This window comes from Mustela nigripes, chromosome 1 (assembly GCF_022355385.1).
Source record: "Mustela nigripes isolate SB6536 chromosome 1, MUSNIG.SB6536, whole genome shotgun sequence".
Lineage (NCBI taxonomy): Eukaryota > Metazoa > Chordata > Mammalia > Carnivora > Mustelidae > Mustela > Mustela nigripes.
The window spans coordinates 13969950-13991406 of record NC_081557.1 but is presented as its reverse complement, the minus strand read 5'-3'; the positions used below and the strand labels follow the sequence as shown (position 1 = coordinate 13991406).

Sequence of the window (21457 nt, the reverse complement as noted above, 5' to 3'; positions counted from 1 at the left end):
TATTTGTCAGAGAGAGAGAGCACAAGCAGGGGGAGCAGTAGGCAGAGGGAGAAGCAGGATCCCTGCTGAGCAAGGAACCCAGTGTAGGGCTCCATCCCAGGCCCCTCGGATCATGAGCTGAAGGATATGCTTAAACAACTGAGCCATCCAGGCACCCCCTTCAGAAATTTTCAAGCTGTATTTTTCTAGCTCTTAATTCTTCACACACTTGTTGTTTTGATTGATAAAAGAGGCTTTTTTTTTTTCTAAATACACTGATCTTTTGTCTATTAAATAAGAAACCCTCTAGTAGCAATAAAAATGATTTTAATTTTCCCATTAGATAGAAAAAAAGCAGTTATTTACAATATCTGGCATACAAGACTTATCCATTCTCCATTCTGTCTACCTTTAGAGTCTTAAGGTACAGACTCTATACCAATGTCAACAAGTTAAAATCCAGAATCAGAAATTTAAGTACTTATCAATGCTGCTGCAAATGCTGTTATAATTGTTAAAGAAAGCTAACAGTTGTTAAATGAATACAACCTTCTTCACAAGAGGCTAGGTTTTATGCACATTATCCCAATCTCCATAAGAATTTGATGGGATGGGCAATTATTATTCACAATTTAAAAATTAACAAAAATCAGGTTAAGTAAGCAGCTTAATGTCTTACAATTGTGACATGGCAAAACTAACATTCAAACTGAGGTTGCCTGAGATATAAGCTCTCACTCCTGCAGCTTATCATTCAAGTCATAGTTCCTTGTACTCACCTAGAAAACCGAAAACCAAACACAAATCAGGTGTTAATAGCATTGAGATTGTAGTTTCGAATCGCCTCATATGACTAATGCTTTGAAACGTCTTTCAGTATCTGATAGAAATCATAGCATTTACAGGAGAAAGCACATTTTTTAATATTTTGATTTTACTAAAATATTTTTGTTGTTGTTTTTTAATCAAACATCTCCCAGTGACGGAGACATGTGTTTTGCTGTAACTAGCTACATTACAGTCCATTCTGTTACCATTTTTCATCTTTCTCATTTAAAGTAAACCATTCAAGCCACACCACAGGAAAGGAAGTAGTTGCCTATCCAAAGTCCTCCTGGGGTTGGGAATTATCTTGGGGTCATGTCCCACTTGTCACCGCCAAGAAGATAAATAGTCATCCATCATAAGACTCATTTGTAAAATTTGGAGAGAAAGGTTGTTAGCTTCTCACACAAAAGAAATTCCCTGATTCAAAATCCTAGATGGTGCTAAGGTAGATGACTGCTGTAAATGCAACAATGGAACAAAGATAATGTTGTCTTAGCTACAAGGTATGTTCACGGAGTCTCTGTGGTGTTTTCTTAGTTTGTGTGTAGATGTGTGGGCTGGAGGAGTGAATGGAGGTGGTTAAAGATTCAATCCAATGGTGAAGGTATAAGACTGACCTAACCTTACCCCTGGCATTTCCCAAAAACAAAAACACGGTCTAATTCATTGTGCCTCTTATTGCCAGGAGGCAAAAGCTAACTGTTGCCTATTTTGGAATTTGGGTAAGACCAATGGTCTAATTAATTGAGTAAGCTTAAGTAACCCTCATCAATTGAGTAAGCTTAAGTAACCCTCATCAGAAAGCAAATCTCTCTCACCATGAGCACATATGTATGTTCACATAGAGTATGACTACTTCGTGTTTGTTGCTGTAATCATCAGTTCTGGAAACTTAGGACTTTGAAGTCAGATATTGAATTATTTAACAATCATAATGCCCTTAAGAGTAATAATAGATAATTATGGATCCATTTTATGCATATATAATATAATAAGTTCTGTAAGTGATGCTATGAATTATCCAGTGTAATCATACTTTTTCAACCTTATGGAATATTCTGATGCTAATAAACAAAACCAAGACATTCAGGAATACAGAACTTGAATGCCTTACGGAAACGTAGATGCTGCATCTGAGGTTAACATCAGTTTTGCCTCCTTCTGAATCCTGTGTGTTTAACCAGCACTGCACAGTGCCATTTGTTTTGGTGTTGTCAATAAGAAAATAAAACACATTTTAATAAACTTGCCTGACTTTAGAATTTCCATTACTAATCTCCAAAGATGAAAGTTTCCTATATAATCATGAAGCTCTTGAATGTTCTGACTCATTTGTCCTAAAGGACAATTCTATACAATAAATAAAGTAGGTGTGATTTTATAAACAAGGACAGGTTGACCTAAGGCTGGAATGACTCGTAGTATAAGAACCCAAATTAGAGCCCAGGTATCCAGACATTTACTCTATTTTCAATTTGCTGCAGCCTCTTCTGTACCAGTGATGGCAATTTGAGCCCCAATAAGCAGGCAAATGTGATGATCTGGAGATCTCCGTGTAGACTGTCGTTAATCAAACTGATGCTAATAGTGAGAGCTCATCCGATACAATCGTTGAGAACCAATGGCATGAAATCTCCTGAATTTTGTATATTTTTGTTATTTAATTGATTCTCTCTCTTTTTTTAAGATTATTCAGTTTTTTACTTAGTTGTCAGAGAGAGCAAGCACAAGAAGGCAAAGTGGCAGGCAGAGATAGAGGGAGAAGCAGCGCCCGCGCCCCCACCCATGAGTAAGGAACCTGATCCAGGACTCGATCCCGGGACCTCGGGAACATGACCTGAGCTGAAGGCAGTTGCTCAACCGACTGAGCCACCCAGACATCCCTGACTGATTCTAATGTTAATTCTTTAGTTAGAAGTTTGACAAAAATCATATAGAAGAAACCTTTTTGTGATTATTGGATTGATTCTTTAACCACTGAATCTGTATAGATTGTTTATTTAAAGTTTATACAGCAAGTAATTAATTATATATTCTCTAACCACTTTAATCTCTGCATTGGCTTTTTAGCCACAACTTCAGAGAAAAAAGAAAAAACAGATTTAAGTGAGAATGTGAATATTATATAAATCTTACAAATGACGTTTGCACAGCATAGCCACGTAAACATTTTTTCTTTTTTATTTTAGGAATTCGGATTGCTTCACCATAGTTTCAGACCCTCACCTTACTACTTCCTCTTTAAGATCTGGTTCCCAAAGAAGACTGACCTCTCTTCTCAGTGTCTCTAGAAGATTGCAGACCATTTTACTTAAGGGTGGGGGGCATCAATTCTGAGCTTAACCAGCATGGTAGACAGAATAGACCTCCGTTATTCATTTGCCTTATTGCTCACTGTAATGTTACTCTAGTATTGCTAAACCTTAACTGCTTGTTGAATATATTCCATCATGCCATAATTTCTTTTCTCTTTGCACTCATCCTATCTTTTTTCCCCTCAAATAATTTCCTTCAGGGTATTTCTTATATAGCTAGTTTAGAAGCCCACTAATAAGAGCAGAGTTACAGTTGTTCTTCAAGACAGTTTATGTTTCAAGGACCTCACATGAGAGGTTGTCTTACCTCAGAGTTGAGATAGAGACATAAACCCAGGGAGACAAGGCAATAATATAGGACAAGTGTAAAAGAGTTACTACTTCCAAACAATATATTTGCATAGAACACACACAGACACACACACACACACACACACACACACACACACACACGCTGGCTTTTCTCTATAAAAGAGCACAGATCATATATCCAGGATGAAAAGATAAGATGGATTTTGAGACACTTGAATATTTTATTAAAAATTAATTAAGGGGGTGCCTGGGTGGCTCAGTCAGTCAAGCTTCCAAATCCTGATTTCAGTTCAGGTCTTGATCTTAAGGTGGTCAGTTCAAGCGCTGCATTGGGCTCCATGCCCAGTGTGGAGTTAATTTATAAATAAAATAAATAAATAAATAAAATTCAGTATCAAGCAAGCAATTAAAAAGAAACAAAAAGGTCAATATATTTGTTTTAATTATTTATATTTAATACATGCTCATATTAGTGTTTATTATATGCCAGTAACACAAATGTTTTACAAATATCTACTCATTTATTCATCTAGCCATACAGAGCAGTTAAATAACTTTATCAAGCTCACACAACCCATAAGTAGCAAATCTGAGATTTGAACCCAGTCATCTCTTACAGTAACTACTGTGTCTTAACTGTTATGTTAACTACTTCTCAGGATCACAGATACTCTTCTGTAGAATTAGCTAGCTTACCCGCAGGCACTTTTTTCCTACAATTTTTCCCAACTCTCTTTTATATGAAAGAATGTGATTTTAAGAGGAAAAAATAAAGCTTTGCTTTAAGGATTTTGCCAATTTTCACAATTCTACTACATTTATCGACCAAGCCATATTCTTTTCCTTTTAGCTTGAAAGGAACTGATTTCATTTCTTAAAGAGCCCAGATTTTAGAGAGTGACTGCTCCTCCGAACACCAACTCAGAATAACATCCCCTGGTACCAACGAAGACGTTTAACTACCTCCTTTAAAGAAAATGATAAGAAAAGTAAACAAACCAAATAGATCACAGAAAATGTCATAGCTGTGATTATATTATCCTTCTATTGGCTTCCTTAAAAAGGAGAATAAAGATATTCTCGCTTCATACATCACTCAAGTCAACTCACATATTCTGATAGCGTCTGTTTTGGACAAGAAAAACAAGAAAACCAAAATGTTGGAGATGAATTATACCATGCCAACTGAATTTCTCCTTGTTGGATTCACAGATTATCTCCCTCTCAGAGTTACACTATTCTTGGTATTTCTCATAGTCTATACACTAACTTTGGTGGGAAATATGAGTTTAATAATCCTAGTTAATATCAACTCAAGTCTTCACACCCCCATGTATTTTTTTCTCAGCAACCTGTCTTTTTTAGACATCTGCTATTCTTCAGCAATCGCCCCTAAAATGTTGGTGAATTTCTTAGCCTCCCGGAAAAGCATCTCTCCTTATGGCTGTGCCATACAAATGTTTTTCTTTGGTTGTTTTGCTGATGCCGAGTGCCTTATTCTAGCAGCAATGGCATATGACCGTTATGCAGCCATCTGTAACCCCTTGCTCTATTCTACACTTATGTCCAGGAGAGTCTGTGTCTGCTCCATCGTGTTGGCCTACTGCAGTGGAAGCATGACTGCGATGGTACACGTGTGCCTCATGTTCAGGCTGCCATTTTGCGGCTCCAATATTGTGAATCATTTTTTCTGTGATATCCCACCTCTCTTAGCTTTGTCGTGTGCCGATACCCATATCAATGAGCTTTTGCTCTTTGCCTTGTGTGGCTTCATACAGACGAGCACTTTTGTGGTCATATGTATCTCTTACACCTGTATCCTTATCACTGTTTTGAGCATCAAGTCCTCAGGGGGCAGGAGCAAAACATTCTCCACCTGTACTTCCCATTTCATAGCAGTCACGCTATTCTACGGAACGCTCCTGTTTATGTACTTACGTCCCACGACCAGCTATTCCTTAGACACGGACAAGGTCGTTGCCGTGTTTTATACTGTTGTCTTTCCCATGTTTAACCCGATAATCTACAGCTTCAGAAACAAGGATGTAAAGAATGCCCTCAAAAAGCTATTAGAAAGAAACTGGCTTTTAAATGAATAAGAATTTAAATTATTTAAGAATATTCAAGATAGAGCTTGCCCTTCCACTGTCATCATGCCATGAATGCCTAGTATGTCAACTCTTCGAAATCCGTTATCATTTTTCAGAATTAAAGATAACTCTTTCATCCCCAATACGTTAAAATATTTTCACCCTCTCATTCAGAAATAGGCTCTCCAAATCATTCTACTCTGTGAAAGATACTTGCAATAGAATCAATAAAAATAATTGCTTTCTAGTTAGTGTTCACTAAATACTTTGTGCAATACTTTGTGACTCATTATGTTCTTTATCATGTTATATCAAAGATATATGTTGAATTGTCTGTCAACCGCCCCATATGAGAAGCTCCTTGGCAGCGGGGGCTATTTTTCTTGGTTTATTATCCCAAATCCCATACACAGCACATTCTCATTACATGTGTGTTTAAAGGATGAAAGGCTGGAATAAATAGGTGATATAAAGATGAGTGAGTAAATTTAGCTTTCTTTGGGAAACAGTCTAGATTCTGCACCCACAGAACATTCTTCATCAGGGACATTTGATGTCATTCATAATAAGCAATGGTTTCACTGGCTCTTAGAAAATCAGATAGAAGTCACATAGCAATGGTCCTTTTAATATTAGGACAGTGTGAAGTTATAAGACTCTGATTGTCTTTAGGCTAGATTGATTAGTGTAAGAGATCCTCTAGTGTTCCATTCATAGTGGGTACATATGAAAACCAAAAAAGTTTGTGGAGACCATCAAGATTATAAGCTGTATATATTACTAATTATTTGGCCATATGTTACTGAGTTACTCTTTGAGTCCCTGTCTTCAAGAAGAGGTGAACAATTGTTCTAATTATTTTATTCGGCAAATTGACAATGCAAACCAATTGAAATGTAGACACTCCTTGCTCTGGGATCACTTTTGATGATTAAATTATCAGACATTTTCTGCGGTTGATTTTGCTCCTTCAGTCTCCATTTCCGTTGTTTTATCTTGACAAAGGTGAAAGAATAAATTGTGTACATGTGAATATATAATATTCTGCATTTTCTGGTAACCCTGAAAATATGAATGACTGGATTAGTTTATACTGGTTGTAACCCTATAAATGGAAATAAGTCAATGATAAGATATTGCCCATTGCCATGGGTTGCTTTGAGGATTAAATGAACTAATATTTATAAAGCTATTAGAATATGTATGATTTGAGAATTAGGTGATCAAATATGTACCAATCTCCTAGAATACATGTAAAGCTTATACTGCCAGTTTTAATGTAATGGTATATCATTGTTCATTATTTTTCTACTAGTATATTACTATTTGATTTTAAGAAACAGGGAAAGTTGATTCCCAGAAGAAATTAAGCACTTCAAAAATATCTGTGAAGCATTCCAAACATTCTGAGATGTTGTCAGAAAGCAAAAAAGAAAAACAAAACAAAACAAAAAAGAAGGAAAAGAAAAAAAAACCCAAAAAACAAAAATGTAGAGCTCAATATTTAAATTAGTGACCTTCAGCATGTTAAACACCTGTCCCACTATGAAGACTGTCCAAGTGCACAGTACAATACCATTAATTGGTTCTTATTTTTTAATAGTTTCTGAAACTTACGGGCTAGTTCAAAGTTTTCTTTCTAATTTTAGTGTGATTTCCTTTTTTTAAAATTTTTTCCTTTTTATTTTTTAAATTTTTTTTATTTTTTCAGCATAACAGTATTCATTATTTTTGCACTACACCCAGTGCTCCATGCAATCCATGCCCTTTCCAATACCCACCACCTGGTTCCCCCAACCTCCCACCTACCGCCCCGCCCCTTCAGAACCCTCAGATTGTTTTTCAGAGTCCATAGTCTCTCATGGTTCACCTCCCCTTCATTGATGGGAGTGTTGTGGAATGAATTGATTTGTTCTCATCATCGGTCCATTGTGTTATGGATATAAGGTTGCATAAAAACAATGATCAATTTCCTTAATAGGGCCTATTAAATCTGAGACTGTTTTCATTTTTTAAAATAAGTTAGTTTAACATAAATAAACTATAATTTATTTAGCTTTGTTGTTCCTGCTGTCATTGATTTTATTTTTTTGAGTTTTTGTTTAAATTCTAGTTAGTTAACATACAGTGTAATATTAGTTTAAAGTGTACAATATAGTGATCCAACACTTCCATAGGACACCCCGTGCTCATCACAGTAAGTGCCTTTCTTAATTCCCATCACCTATTTAACCTACTCCCCCTGCCAATCTCCTGTCTGGTAACCATCTATTTGTTCCCTATAGTTCAGAGTCTCTTTCTTGGTTTGCCTCCTTCTCTCTCTCTCTCTCTTTTTTTTCTTCTTCTTCATTTGTTTTATATTATAAATTCCACATATGAGTGAAATCATATGGTATTTGTCTTTCTCTGACTGATATATTTCACTTAGCATAATACTCTAGCTCCATCACATTGTTGCAAATAGTTAAGATTTCATTCTTTTTTATGGCTGAGTATATCCCATTACATATATATCACATCTTCTTTATCCATTCATCAGTTGATGAATATTTGGGCTGTTTCCATAGTTTGTTATTGTTGACAGTGCAGCTATAAATATCGGGGTACATGTATATCTTTGAGTTGGTGCTCTTGTATTCTTTGGGTAAATACCTGGTAGTGCAAATGCTGGGTCATAGGGTAGTTCTATTTTTAACTTTTTGAGGAACCTCTATGCTGTTTTCCAAAGTGGCTGCACCATTTGGCACTTTCAACAGCAGTGCAAGAGGGTTCTCCTTTCTCTACATCTTTGTCAGCACCTATTGTTTCTTATATTGTTGATTTTAGCCATTCTGAAAGTGTGAGGTGGTATCTCATTGTAGTTTTGATTTGTATTTCCCTGAGGACCGCTGATGCTGAGCATCTTTTCATGTGTCGGTTGGCCATTTGTATGTCTTCTTTGGAAACCTGTCTATTCATGTCTATTCATGTCTTCTGCCCATTTTTTGACTAAACTCTATGCATAAACTATAAAATTGTTAAAAGTTTAATGATTTTATTAATTATTAAGAGTTTATTAATTGTTAAGAGTTTATCTAACCTAGAGTTCCTATTGACATTTTGGGCCTATATTTCTTAACTGAAGAGGACGAGAGGCCTATACTGTACATTTTAAGGTGTTTAGAATCATCCTGGATTTCTATTCACTATATGTCATTAGCATTCTCCCAATGTAGGACAACTAAATGTATCCAAACATTGCCAAATTTCTCTTTGGAGGCAAAATCACCCCCTGAGTGAGAACCACTGTACTTAGTCAAGACTATTTCTTTGTCCATAAAGCAAGTGAAACACATAAGAGTGAGGTCACTGCCTGAATATATCAGAATAATAATTTGCAAAGAACATCTCAGATGAGATTTTATCTTCTTCTGCATTATTTCCCTAATGTTGATTTATTTCAAAGATCCACTCATGAACACAGAAAATTAACACATAATTCAATAAAGTAAGCACATAAATTTAAAGCTGAATGAATATATATTAAGAAGTGATCTATAGTTGAGAAAAATTATAATAAAGTGGTGTATTTTGGTCATCACATCTTACGAGATTTATTTGTCTGCTTTTATGTTGAGAGAGAGAGGATGTTACCAGAGAAGCTATATTACATTTCAGTTTCAAGAAAGCAAAATAGTATACAAGGTTAAAATCCTAAAAATATTGTTCCTTCTGTAATAATATCTGCATATTTAATGCAGATCTTTTTTCAGGTCAGAAATAAAGTCTATGTGATAATTCTACATATTTATTACCTTTACATTGAGCATTGGAGTGAATTTCATGGCAGGAGTTTAAAAATACCATTTTTTCTGTGACATGAAACCAAAAACAATTGTTGGTCATATTTAAAAGATATATTTTTTAATTTAATTTAATTTTATTTTCAGTGTTCTAAAATTCATTGTTTATGCATTACATCAAGTGCTCCAGGCAGTACGTGCCCACCTTAATACCCACCACAAGGCTCACCCATCCCCCTAACCCTCTCCCTTCTAAAACCTTCAGTTTGTTTCTCAGAGTCCACTTAAAAGAAAATACAACTGTAAGTAATTTTTGTCTGAGAAATAAATAAAAAATACTTTTCTGAAATACATGAGATGTATGTCAAGTTGATAGAGACTGGGGGTGAGTATTAATTGAGAATCTATGCTTTTTCTTAGTCAGCTGCTAAGCATGGTGAAGACATGCCATAATTTATAAATGATACATTGTTATTTGTTCTTTAATTAAGTATGTATATGCCCCATTGCATTGTTATATAAACATAGACATCATTGTTTATAAAAAGCAGGATTTTATCATAACTTATCATTTTTCTCCTATAAGAAGGTAGAAGATTTTATGCTTCATAAAAATAATTTCTGTTTTATGTGTTCTTGAACAAACTAAAGGAGAATTTCTTTTTTTCTTGGCACCACCTCCTGGTGGCATCCCTCCTCACAGATGGAAGCACCATCAAGTATACTGTTCTCATCAGCGTTTATCCCATTTTGAGATAATGTATGATAATCTGGCTGGATCAGCCATCATTATTTGAGAAGCAGGACATGTGGCTTTTAACGTGTATCCTTAGGGAGGCAACAATCTCTCCTTCTTCCCATCAGAGGACAGGGTCTAATACCCATATGTCATGGCCAAACCCTGTTTTAGCCCTTTCCTACAAACTCAAAATTCACTAGCTGGGGAAGCACCAGTTTCTAAGGCTTGATTTTGAGGCTGAAAAACAAGCCTTATAATTGAGACCATGCAAGAAGATGAAGTCCTTGTATTTCCACAAAGGGACACTACCACACATCAGGGTGAGCCAGAGCTGAAGTCCAAATCTTTCAGGTGTAGCTATAGAAATAATGTCAGAATATGTGACCTGAATTGCCCTGTCAGCATTTGTTCTGGTTGTATATTGCTCTAGTGGCTAAAAACAACCACCATTCATTATGCTCAGGAATCTATCATGTGGGAAGAGGTAGATAAGGATAGTCTCCTTGTTCCCCAATGCCTGATGTCTCATTTGGGGTCACCTTAATAGCTGGAATTGGAATAGCTGGACATTGGCAAGGCATCTCTTTTCCATGCAGTCTTAGGACATCTTGTTCTGGTCTTTCCAAGTATTCTCTTCAATAAATGGTCTTAGGATAATCCAAGAGCAAGTGTTCCAAAAGCCTAAGGCAGATGCTACTAGCTTCTCATGTGCTAGCCTCAGAAGTTCCAGAACATCACTCTTTTTGTCTTCTGTTAAGAAGTAAGTCAGGGGGGCACCTGGGTGGCTCAGTTGTTTAAGCAACTGCCTTCAGCTCAGGTCATGATCCTGGAGCCCCAGGATCAAGTCCCACATCAGGCCCTCTGCTCATCAGGGAGCCAGTTTCTCCCTCTGCCCCTCACCCCTTACATGCTCTCTCTCTCAAATAAATAAAATCTTTGGGAAAAAAAAAAAAGAAGTAAGTCAGGAAGGTTCCCCCAGATTCCAGGGGAGGTGTGTCCATGAATTTACAGCCATCTTTGGCCCATCACAGCATTGTATCATAATTGATTTTCTTAACTTCTCAACCCTATATACTTTTCATAGCCAGCAAAGAATGTTTTGAACAAATTGGCCCTTCACCTAATTCTTTCTTTCCTATTCCAAGGTGGTGTCTTCCATGATTTCTACCACACTATGTCAGTGATCCTTTCCATTTCCACTAAAAAGTGCTGTTGACATGATCCCTGACATTGCTGCAGGAGCACGTATTTAGGATTTAGGATTGTGAACATAGCAAAAAACGGTGTAGTGACACTTGATGTCTTTTACTAAACCAGGAACCAACCCATCTAAGATTCCTCCAAGAGAAGATGTCCAAGGATGGTGATGTACACTTTAGACAACCATCTGGGTTTTTCCCAATCCAGAAGGCTGCTGATGTTGATCTATATGCAACACAAGTCATGAACCAGGATGCATATACCTCCTTGGCTTCTTAACAGAATAATTCTGAAGTATCAAATTTTCCAGGCCAAGCATTCTAGGCTAAATCACTTGCCCCCCACAAAAACTGGGTGGTCTTCTTGATTATATGGTATAGCATAACAGGCAGACTTCAGTTGTTTTCATCAGCTCACTTACTTCATCTAATAAAAAGACCACCACCGAGGTTATAGTTAGATCTTTTTCATTTCTTAGAAACCTAAGAAGCACCACTCCTTAACAAGGCTAAAGTGTGGTGTTGAAATTGTAGGTCATAGAAGAAGTATGGAAACATAAGGATAGTTAAGCGACAAGTCCTAGAGTACAGACCATGTTCACATGTGGCTGACGGGGTGGACACTTGTCCACATAAAGAGATTAGTCTTATAGTAAGTAAGATGTCCTGTGAGTCAAGCAGCCCATAGCTGTTATCACCATCATGAAAATAAACAATATAAACAAGGCTAAAATCTGTGGCTACAGTGTAAAACTGGGTAATTTTGCTTAGAAACATTTTCCAATGACCATCTGGGCAGGGAAGGTACACAGAATAATGACCACCCAAAGATGTCAGCTCAACACTTATATGTCGGGAAACATCAGCATCCTCGTGACTTGTTGAAGATCAAGAACCTCTGGTCCAAACCTCATAAGTGAAAATACAATAAATAAGGCAGGAGCCTAATCTACTAGCTCAGGCTTTATGGTTAAGGAAACATCATCTTTTTTTCCTGGCTTAATCAGGGGAATGGAGTCCAGTTGCTGATGTTGAAGATTTTGACATGTGACTTCCCTACTTCCTCACCTCAGCACTTTCCTTTACTGTTTTCACATTGATCTGTAGCTGATTTCCATATAACACTGCAAGAGGACAGCCTGTAAGGAATCACTCCTGAATAAGTTAACCCTGACCTGCCATTTCTAATAGCCCATCTGTCTTAGCTTTTTATATTAACAAGTAACACTTCACATTTCACTAGTGAATATATTTTCACAGAACTTATGTCAGCCACTATGATCAGTTTGAATGCTGGCATCCATTTATAGAGGAATAGGCAGTGGTTGATTATTCTGCTTATGGTGCAAATTTTTCATTGATTATTCTGGAATGCAACTCAATTATTCATTTATATCTGGCACCTTCAGTTATTCACACATGCACAATCTTAATTGATCCCTTCATATTTTATAATTTTTACAACTGTTATTTATTTCTACCTAAAACTGTAAAGATGGTGAGTACAGTAATATAAAATAGATTCAGTTTTTCACCTAATCGTTAATGTACAATTTGATACACCAAGCATTCTATTAAGCACTACTAGAGAAAGACATAGAAAGATTTTGACTATGGTGCTCTGACAAAAGTCTTGTACAAGGAGGTAAAGTCTGGCTTGATCTATAAAACAAGGTTAAATGTCTGTGATCTTGAATGGGAAGGAAGCTAAATGTAGTGTTTCTGATCTATAAAACAAGGTTAAATGTCTGTGATCTTGAATGGGAAGGAAGCTAAATGTAGTGTTTCCCAGACATAGGTCTAGATATTGAAGAATGCTGAGTATATTCTAAGAACAGCATGCTAGTGGTTCTTCTTAAATTTTTCAATTTCCAATCCTTACCTGAATAAAAAAATCATTCTTCATATGCTTGAACTTGAAAGTGAAATCACTTTCACTTGAAAGTGAAGGTATCACTTTCACTCGAAAGTGAATGTATCACTTTCACTTGAAAGTGAAGGTACTTGAAAGTGAAATTACAAAAGCTTTTAAACTAATGATGGAAATTCTAATGTGTGTTCTAGGGCGCCTGGGTGGCTCAGTTGGTTAAGCATCTGTCTTCAGTTCGGGTCATGATCCTGGATCCTGGAGGAGTCCCACACCGGTGCACCCTCTCTGCTCCTTCCCTCTGCTCCTGCTGCTCGCTCTCTGTCTCTCTCTTAAGTAAAAAAAAACTGTTTTTTTTTTTTTTAAACCTAATATCTGTCCTAGAGTATCTATTATTCTACAATTTACATTTAGAATCATATGGATATTCTCTCTCACCCTCTCCTCTCACTCTCTCTGTCCCTTCCCCTGGCCCTTCCTTCCTTTTCCCATTCTTTCCCTCCTTCCTTTTTTCATTCCTCCCTTCCTTTTGTCCTGTCTTTCTGTCTTACTTAATACTGGATTTCATAGATGCATATAGAAAGATACATTTTTTAATCCAATGTCACCAGAATTCCATAAATGATGTGTGAGAAGCTGAATATAATGAAGTTTTCAGTGTGTAATCAGCAATTAATAGAGTGATAAATCAGTATGTCAAACTTCAAATATCATTTATCTAAAAGCTAGAAATTAAGGTGAAGAGTTATTTTGTTTTGGAATATTGAGAAAATTATTTCCCATCTATTTCTTGAAATGTGAATTATTTGTTAACTTCAAGAAACACTTTTCCACACAGAAATGTCTTTTCACTACCAATTTTCTATTATTTTATTCAACAAGCAATGTTTTGCTGTAATAGACATAAAAAATCAACTTTTCTTCTTGCATTTTGATTCAGAGTGCAAAACAGGATAGTCTAATTATAAAGCTAGCAAATTATAACAATCGCTTCTCTAAGGGTTCTTTAAAATTGCCATAGTATATAATCTTACTTAATTAAACTGATTTTGTTTTCAATTGAATTTATAGATTTCTCTTTATTTTCTCAAGCATATTGGTCAACAAATTAAATCAACACAAGAATACGAATGCTTTATATTTTAATACATGGCTATATTAATATGGTGAATTCCAAACTGTCTTATTACTTTATACTCTCTAAAATAATACTAACATTCCCTTTAATTTTCAACAAAACAGTTCTAGGTCAGTTTCTGATTATGTATTTGAAGTTGGTTTAGCAAACATGATCAGTCTGATAATATAATATAACAAGTTTTCTTAAACTGTGGGTTTTGTGAATTTAAGTTTATCATTTTTATAATAAATCTAACCTTCCTTGTATCCAAAATACTTCCCCATTTTTGAAGGAACTAACCCATCTCAAGAAAGTCAGAGATTCCATTTCAGAAAACTTAAGTTGTATACCAGCCAATATATTTTTGGCCAGCAAATATAGGATTTTCTTCTTGCCATTGACACTGATCCCTTGTTCGAGTTATTGTAGCAATGACTTCACAAGTTATGAAACAGTTGGTTTTAGAGTACGTGCCATTGATTTGGCTACATTTAACCATATTGCTTTTTTCCCTCCTGCTTCTAATTTGCAACTCTAATTCATTATGTAGCTAATTCCATTCCTCACTTACTGTTTTGTTGGATTCCAAAATTCTTTTCTCTCATTACATGGCAATATATTCTATTTTGTATCTAAAGACACTCTAATGTTGATTTATTGGAATCTTCACAACTGCATATAACTTGTGATAATTATTTGGTTTTTGTACAATATTTGGATTGACATGACTTCATGCTTTAATCTATCTGTATATATTGTGACTTATTCTGCTTTCATGTTAAAATTAACTACACACCTTCACAAAACCAACGACCACCTTCTCCCAAACATATAGTAATAAATATATTATTTATATAATTAAAAGAGCTAAATATAAATTATGCAAAAAGCTAATAAAGCTATGTGATATATATGTAAAATCTTCACAGTGTCTTATGTGTCTACTCTTCAGTAGAATGGAAACTACAAAAGAATTATAAGACATAATCCACAGTTCTGTGATGTCTATCGAATTATTAGAGAAAAGAAAAGCATACTGTTTTATACAAATAAACCGAAAAGAGAGTATAAAGTTCAATTAGCTCTGTATGTGTGTATGTGTGTAAAATCTCATAAATATGTAATGCAAATTATTGTTAAAGTTTGGAGAGTATGATATCCTCCATTAATATATATCAACTTCATAAGGAACCAACGAGAATGATAGAACGTGTGTGAATGTCCCCATTTTATAGGAAAAAATATATAATCTTGGCTGTTTCATCATTAGAACATTTGAAGATTTGTCTGGGTAGCATATATTTCTTTAGTTCCTGCATTGTATTTATTCTCTGTTTTGTGTCTATACCCCAAGGTGTATGAGTGATTTATTTATAAAAGAAAGAGTGGGGGCGCCTGGGTGGCTCAGTGGGTTAAACCCTCTGGCTTCGACTCAGGTCATGATCCCAGGGTCCTGGGATCGAGTCCCGCATTGGGCTCTCTGCTCCATGGGCAGCCTGCTTCCTCCTCTCTCTCACTCTCTGCCTGCCTCTCTGTCTACTTGTTATCTCTGTCTGTCAAATAAATAAATAAAATCTTAAAAAAAAAAGAAAGAGTGAAGTTTTATCAAAGTGAAGGCAAAGGCATCTAGAAGACCTTCAGGGGAATGATTATCTCCAGTCTCCAGAGACCAGAAAAGATGCTAATGATTCAGCCTGTGGACATCTAATATTTACATCCACACATAAGCTACAGTTCATGTCCCCAAAAGAAAAGCAACCAAACATTAAAACATCTCTACCCTCAGGAATTAGTATTTAAAGAATCACGAAAACCTGGTCTTCTCACTAGATATTCTGCTTATTCTGGACTTCGTTTTGTTGTGAATATGTTTGAGAAGTGGTGATGTAGGTTTATTTAAAACTTTTAATATTTCTTATCTCCCTATACTAAAAGAATCTCTCATCAGCTGTACGATTTCAGTATTGTTTCCAAATAGCCAGAAAACAATGTCCTTACTTGTGGGTTATTTATTTTTCAAAGTTTTCAAAGGTTCCCATTTTATGGGAAAAAGAGCAATATTTACATAATACCTACATTCAATATTTTCATGTATGCTTGTGTATTTATAGTATTTAATATTTTTGTAAGTAGTAATGTAAGACTAGTTAAACATTTATGGAAAGTTCTTTTTAAAATAGAATATCTGAGAATTACAATGTATTTTAACTATAGAAGGAAAGCCATTCCTTTCATATCTATATCATAGTATTTGGGAAATGTTTTAGATATAATTTTATTTTATAAGTCCAATGGTAGTATTTTAAGAATTAGTTTCTATTTTTCTTGAATGTGTCACTGTATCCTGTCTCTAGTACAACCAGGGCATGCACACAGACATTTGATTCTTAGAGCTTAAGACTGTTTTTGCTACAACAAGCTGATACTTCCCACTACAACCCCAGTGTGCTGGGATACAACAGACTTCAAATCAATGTGTATTGTTTTTAAATTAGACTACCTGAGCTATAAGGCTGTTGTTGATAGTGGATTTTTACATTTTTATTTGTGATTATTGTTTAAGTTTTATTTTGGGGGGTGTTATCTGATTTTTTTTCTTCCTTTGTCTTATAAGCAAATTTTAACCATGAACTATTCAGTATATGTCATTTCAAATTATAAGTACATATATATACTTATGAGGTTATAGATTTATGAATTTAAATATGTAAAAATATTCCATATAATGCTTAATCAGTTATATATTTATTTTGTATAATATTTTATAATAACAAGACCTATCTGATTGGTACAGTTTCAGTATCTTGCTCTCACACCCTGCCCCTTGACATTGGGTTTTTGGGGGGATTAGAATTAATGCTGATAAAAAAGCAAAGATGCAAGGTGAAGTTATCCAAAGATGCAAAAGAGAAGTGCTTTCAAATCAATTTTTTGATGGGCCCTAACAATATTAAATGAAGAAAAGATTGTTTTACTTCTTCCTCTCAGTTCAGCTCTTACAGAGAACACAGTCATTGATATTCCAAGTGCAGAATCTGAGAGGTGAGTCATAAAAAAGTTCCGAAGTTTGAGATTTGGAAAAGAAAGGGGTTGGGCTGCATGTTATGAAAGTCAGCATCGTGAGTTAACCAGGTGTTGAAAAGTAGCCACAGTTTGGCCAGAAGATGGAGGAATAATTTCTATCACAAAAAGCCCCAGTGTATACACGATATAAGCAGAGAACTTGTCTATGCCCTAGCATGAAATAGAAGTTTGGTATAAGGCATATTTGGGTTTGACTGTCAATTTTACCAATTAATATTTTCTTGATCTAAAAGAGTTTCCCTCTCTCAATATTTATGATGTGGAAACTAAGAAGCTGGGCATGAAATCATTTCTAGTTCCAAGAATTTGAGTCACTGTAAGTAGATTGCCTAGTACATGTATACCCCACTGCTGAAGTTAATTTCTTCTCTTCAACCAACTGCAGGGTAATCATAAACACCCCAATACTATTACGGATATTGGATCATGGAGGAAACTGTACGTATATCTTTTTCATCTGAGTGATATCACCTTATTCTGCAACTGAAAAGCCATATAAACCTGAATGCATGGCAGGTTGGAACCAAACAGGGGTGAAGGAATTCCTTCTGGTAGGTTTAACTGAAAACCCTAATTTGCAGATCCCTCTCTTTTTGCTTTTTACCGTTATTTATTTCACCACTCTGGCAGGTAATTGGGGGATGATTATCTTGATCTGGTTAAATACCCAACTTCATACACCAATGTACTTCTTCCTTAGCAACCTCTCTTTTTGTGATATCTGCTATTCTACTGTCTTTGCTCCAAAGATGTTGGTCAATTTCCTATCAAACCATAAGTCCAGCACATTTGCTGGTTGTGTTCTACAGAGTTTCTTTTTTGCAGTATACATAACCACAGAGGGCATCCTCCTGTCTATGATGGCTTATGACCGCTATGTGGCAATAGCTAATCCCTTGTTGTATACAGTCATAATGACCCAAAGGGTTTGTGTTCAGATGGTCATTGCATCTTACCTGGGTGGGCTCATTAACTCACTCACACACACAATCGGTTTGCTCAAATTAGACTTCTGTGGTCCTAACGTTGTGAACCATTATTTCTGTGACATTCCCCCTCTTCTGAAACTCTCTTGTTCTGATGCCCATAACAATGAAATGCTGCTTTTAATATTCTCTGGGGTCATTGCAATGTTCACTTTCACTATCATTATGGTCTCTTATACATGCATCATCATTGCCATCCAGAGAATCCGCTCCGCTGAGGGGAGGCGCAAAGCCTTCTCCACTTGTGCCTCTCATCTGACTGCTGTGACATTGTTCTATGGGTCTGTGACCTTCAGTTACATCCAGCCAAGCTCTCAGTATTCCCTGGAACAGGAGAAGGTCTCTGCTGTGTTTTATACGCTGGTGATCCCCATGCTAAACCCACTGATTTATAGCTTACGAAATAAGGATGTGAAAGGTCAATATGGTGGAAGAGAACTCCCACCTGACCCAATCTTTTCAATGGATTTGTTAACCTAACATTAAATAGACAGGCTTTTCTTAAAATTGTGTCACAGACACAAATGCCCAAAAACTGTAATCAAGGTAGACTCATGAAATTGAAGATGTGTTGAGATTGACAGGAAGACTGAAAATCACTGTATTTTATCATTCGTTGTTTTGTGACTTAACAATTTCATTCTTTCAAGAGCTAGTACATCTTTTTTTCCCCTAACGAATTCTGATGCTATACTATGAAAGAACTCACAACAGATTAAAAGACTCTGACATTGATTCAAATGAAAAGAACACCCCAACAATAGGGATTTATTAAATGCATTCTTATCTCAGAGGAAAAGTGAAATAGCCTTTTGGCATGATTTTCTGGCATCAGATCTTTGTTGTTGTTGTTGTTCTAAAAATGCTATCATCCAAGTAAAGACATATATCTCCATTTTTGTATTTGAATTATATATCTTAGTGGTATCCTAGAATAGCTATAGAAAAGAATAACTGTCATTAGTTATGATTTATTCCTTCAACACACTTCTGTTTAGTACCTTTACTTGTACCAGTTACTCTGTGAGAGCAAAACATTAAGACATGTAAGATAAGGGGCAAAAGCTGTTAGAGGAACAAATAATGGAGGGATACGGTAAATGAGTTTTCAAAATATTGTGTGAAGATGAAGGCTTTACCCGATGTTACATCTCAAACTTTTGGAAAGTATTACTGTGTACTGGATAATATAAAATAATAGTATGTCATTACTATTATAAAGAAAGATATGTGTATATAAATGAGTATATGCACACACACATACATATATACGTATAGTAAGATAGAGATTAAGAGACTGGTGAAATAAATAAGCAATTGCAGTTAGTATCTATAGGGAAGGAACACAGGAGACATCATTTAAATATTCTTGCAAATCTCTTATTCTTGATTCTGTTCTATAAGTTTAAAATGCTTCAAAATTTTTTTAAAAAGTTAGGAAAATATGCACTTTTACTTCTGTATCAAAAGAACATCTATGCAAAAATAATGAAAAAAAGCAAGAAAAGTTAAGACATCTGTTGAATGAATTGAATGGGTTTTGAAGAAAAGAGAGTTGGAGGGCTTTATATTTCAGAGAGACGTGAACTTGGAGATGCTGGCTGACTTAGTCTCCCTGATTCAGGGTACACTTGAGAATGCAGGTGAGGACTTGCATGGAGGGCTCTGGAAAGGGTTCAGCAGACTCAGGAGAGGTCCAGACAGAAATTTTCCAGGTTTCAGCACACAGGGACATTTCTTCTCAGGGAATTAGCCATATTCTGGGTCTGATCAGGCTTGAAGACCAAGTAAACAAATAAACAGAAGGATGCGCATGTAATAAACTAGATAGATAAATTAGATATATGATAGATGAGGATAGAAAGATGATAGATGATAGATAATGATAGATGATGATAGATAGATAGATAGATAGATAGATATAAATGAGAACTTCTAGGGGCACCTGGGTGGCTCTGTTGGTTGAGCATCTGACTCTTGCTTTCGGCTTGGGTCATAATCTCAGGGTCTAGAGATGGAGTCCTGCGCTGGGCTCTGTGCTGAGCATGAAGCCTGCTTAAGATTTTCTCTCTCCCTCTCTCTATGCTCCCCTCTCCCTTAATAATAGATAAATAAATAAATAAATAAATAAATAAACAAACAACTTCTGAGAAGCAGAGATAACGTTTGGTGTTCTCCCAAGCAAAACAAACATTAAAATTGCTGTCTATCAAAAGCAGGGGCTCCTGTGCCCTGTAGCTGTTTTGGGGGAAGAGAAAACAGTGGTCTTCTCAGCAGTTATTTGGCCGGAGGAGTTGAGCTGGATTATATTGGAGCTTAAACACACAGCTGTTTCCCTCTCCTCCCCTGCCCCACCCCAAGAAACTGGATGGGATGGAAGGTGGAAGGTGTAAAACACTGGTTTGGGTCACAGGGGTCCATGGAAATCCCCCACACTCTTGCTGTGCTTAGAAAACACAAAATCTTGCTGGAAGGAAGAGCTACCAAAAAATGTAATAAAGGTTTCCTCCCCAGAACGTTTGCCAGATTCTGATCTTGCTGTAAGCCAGGCGAAAAGGGCTAGAGTTTTCTTTGTGTGGCACTGAAGATTCAGATGTTTGCAGATTCAAATGGAATTGGAAAGACAGTGGTATTTTTTCTCAGTCTCTAGGTGCTTGGTTGATAAGGTCTCACCAGAGGTAGAGGGCTGCGTCAGACATAAGGCTGGCAGCCTCCTCTAAATATTGGCTGCAGTTGATGTATAAGCATGCCTCCCTTTATTATGCTTCACTTTATTTAACATACTAGCTACTGTGTTTTTCTTACAAATGGAAAGTTCATAGCATCCCTGCATGAAATAAGTTTATCAATGTCAGTTCTCTGACAACATTTGTTCACTTTGTATCTCTGGGTCACACTTTGGTAATTCTTGCAATATTTCAAACTTTTTCAATATTGTCATTTTCATTATAGTAATCTGGGATCAAGGATGACAATTCACTGAAGGCTCAGTTAGCATGGTTAGCATTTGTAGTAATAAAGTGTTTTTATTTTTTATCAAGCTTTTGTTTTAATTTTTTTAAATTTATCTTGTGTTGTTTTTAAATTAAGGTGTGCGCACTGGCTTTTTTAGATGCAATGCTATTGCACACTTGCTAGACCACAGCATAATATAAA

At 35.9% G+C, this 21457-nt stretch overlaps 2 protein-coding genes across 2 annotated transcripts; both read left to right on the top strand.

Moving 5' to 3' along the window:
• Positions 1 to 4591: 4591 nt before the first annotated feature.
• On the top strand, positions 4592 to 5533 carry LOC132003388 (olfactory receptor 5AS1). The gene has a single exon (XM_059379184.1). It carries the CDS (start codon positions 4592 to 4594, stop codon positions 5531 to 5533), a length of 942 nt encoding a protein of 313 aa, XP_059235167.1.
• A 12291-nt stretch (positions 5534 to 17824) lies between these two features.
• On the top strand, positions 17825 to 18750 carry LOC132002645 (olfactory receptor 1052-like). The gene is given in 2 exon segments (XM_059378106.1): positions 17825 to 18713; positions 18716 to 18750. Coding segments are annotated over 2 exon segments (924 nt in total).
• Positions 18751 to 21457: the final 2707 nt, after the last annotated feature.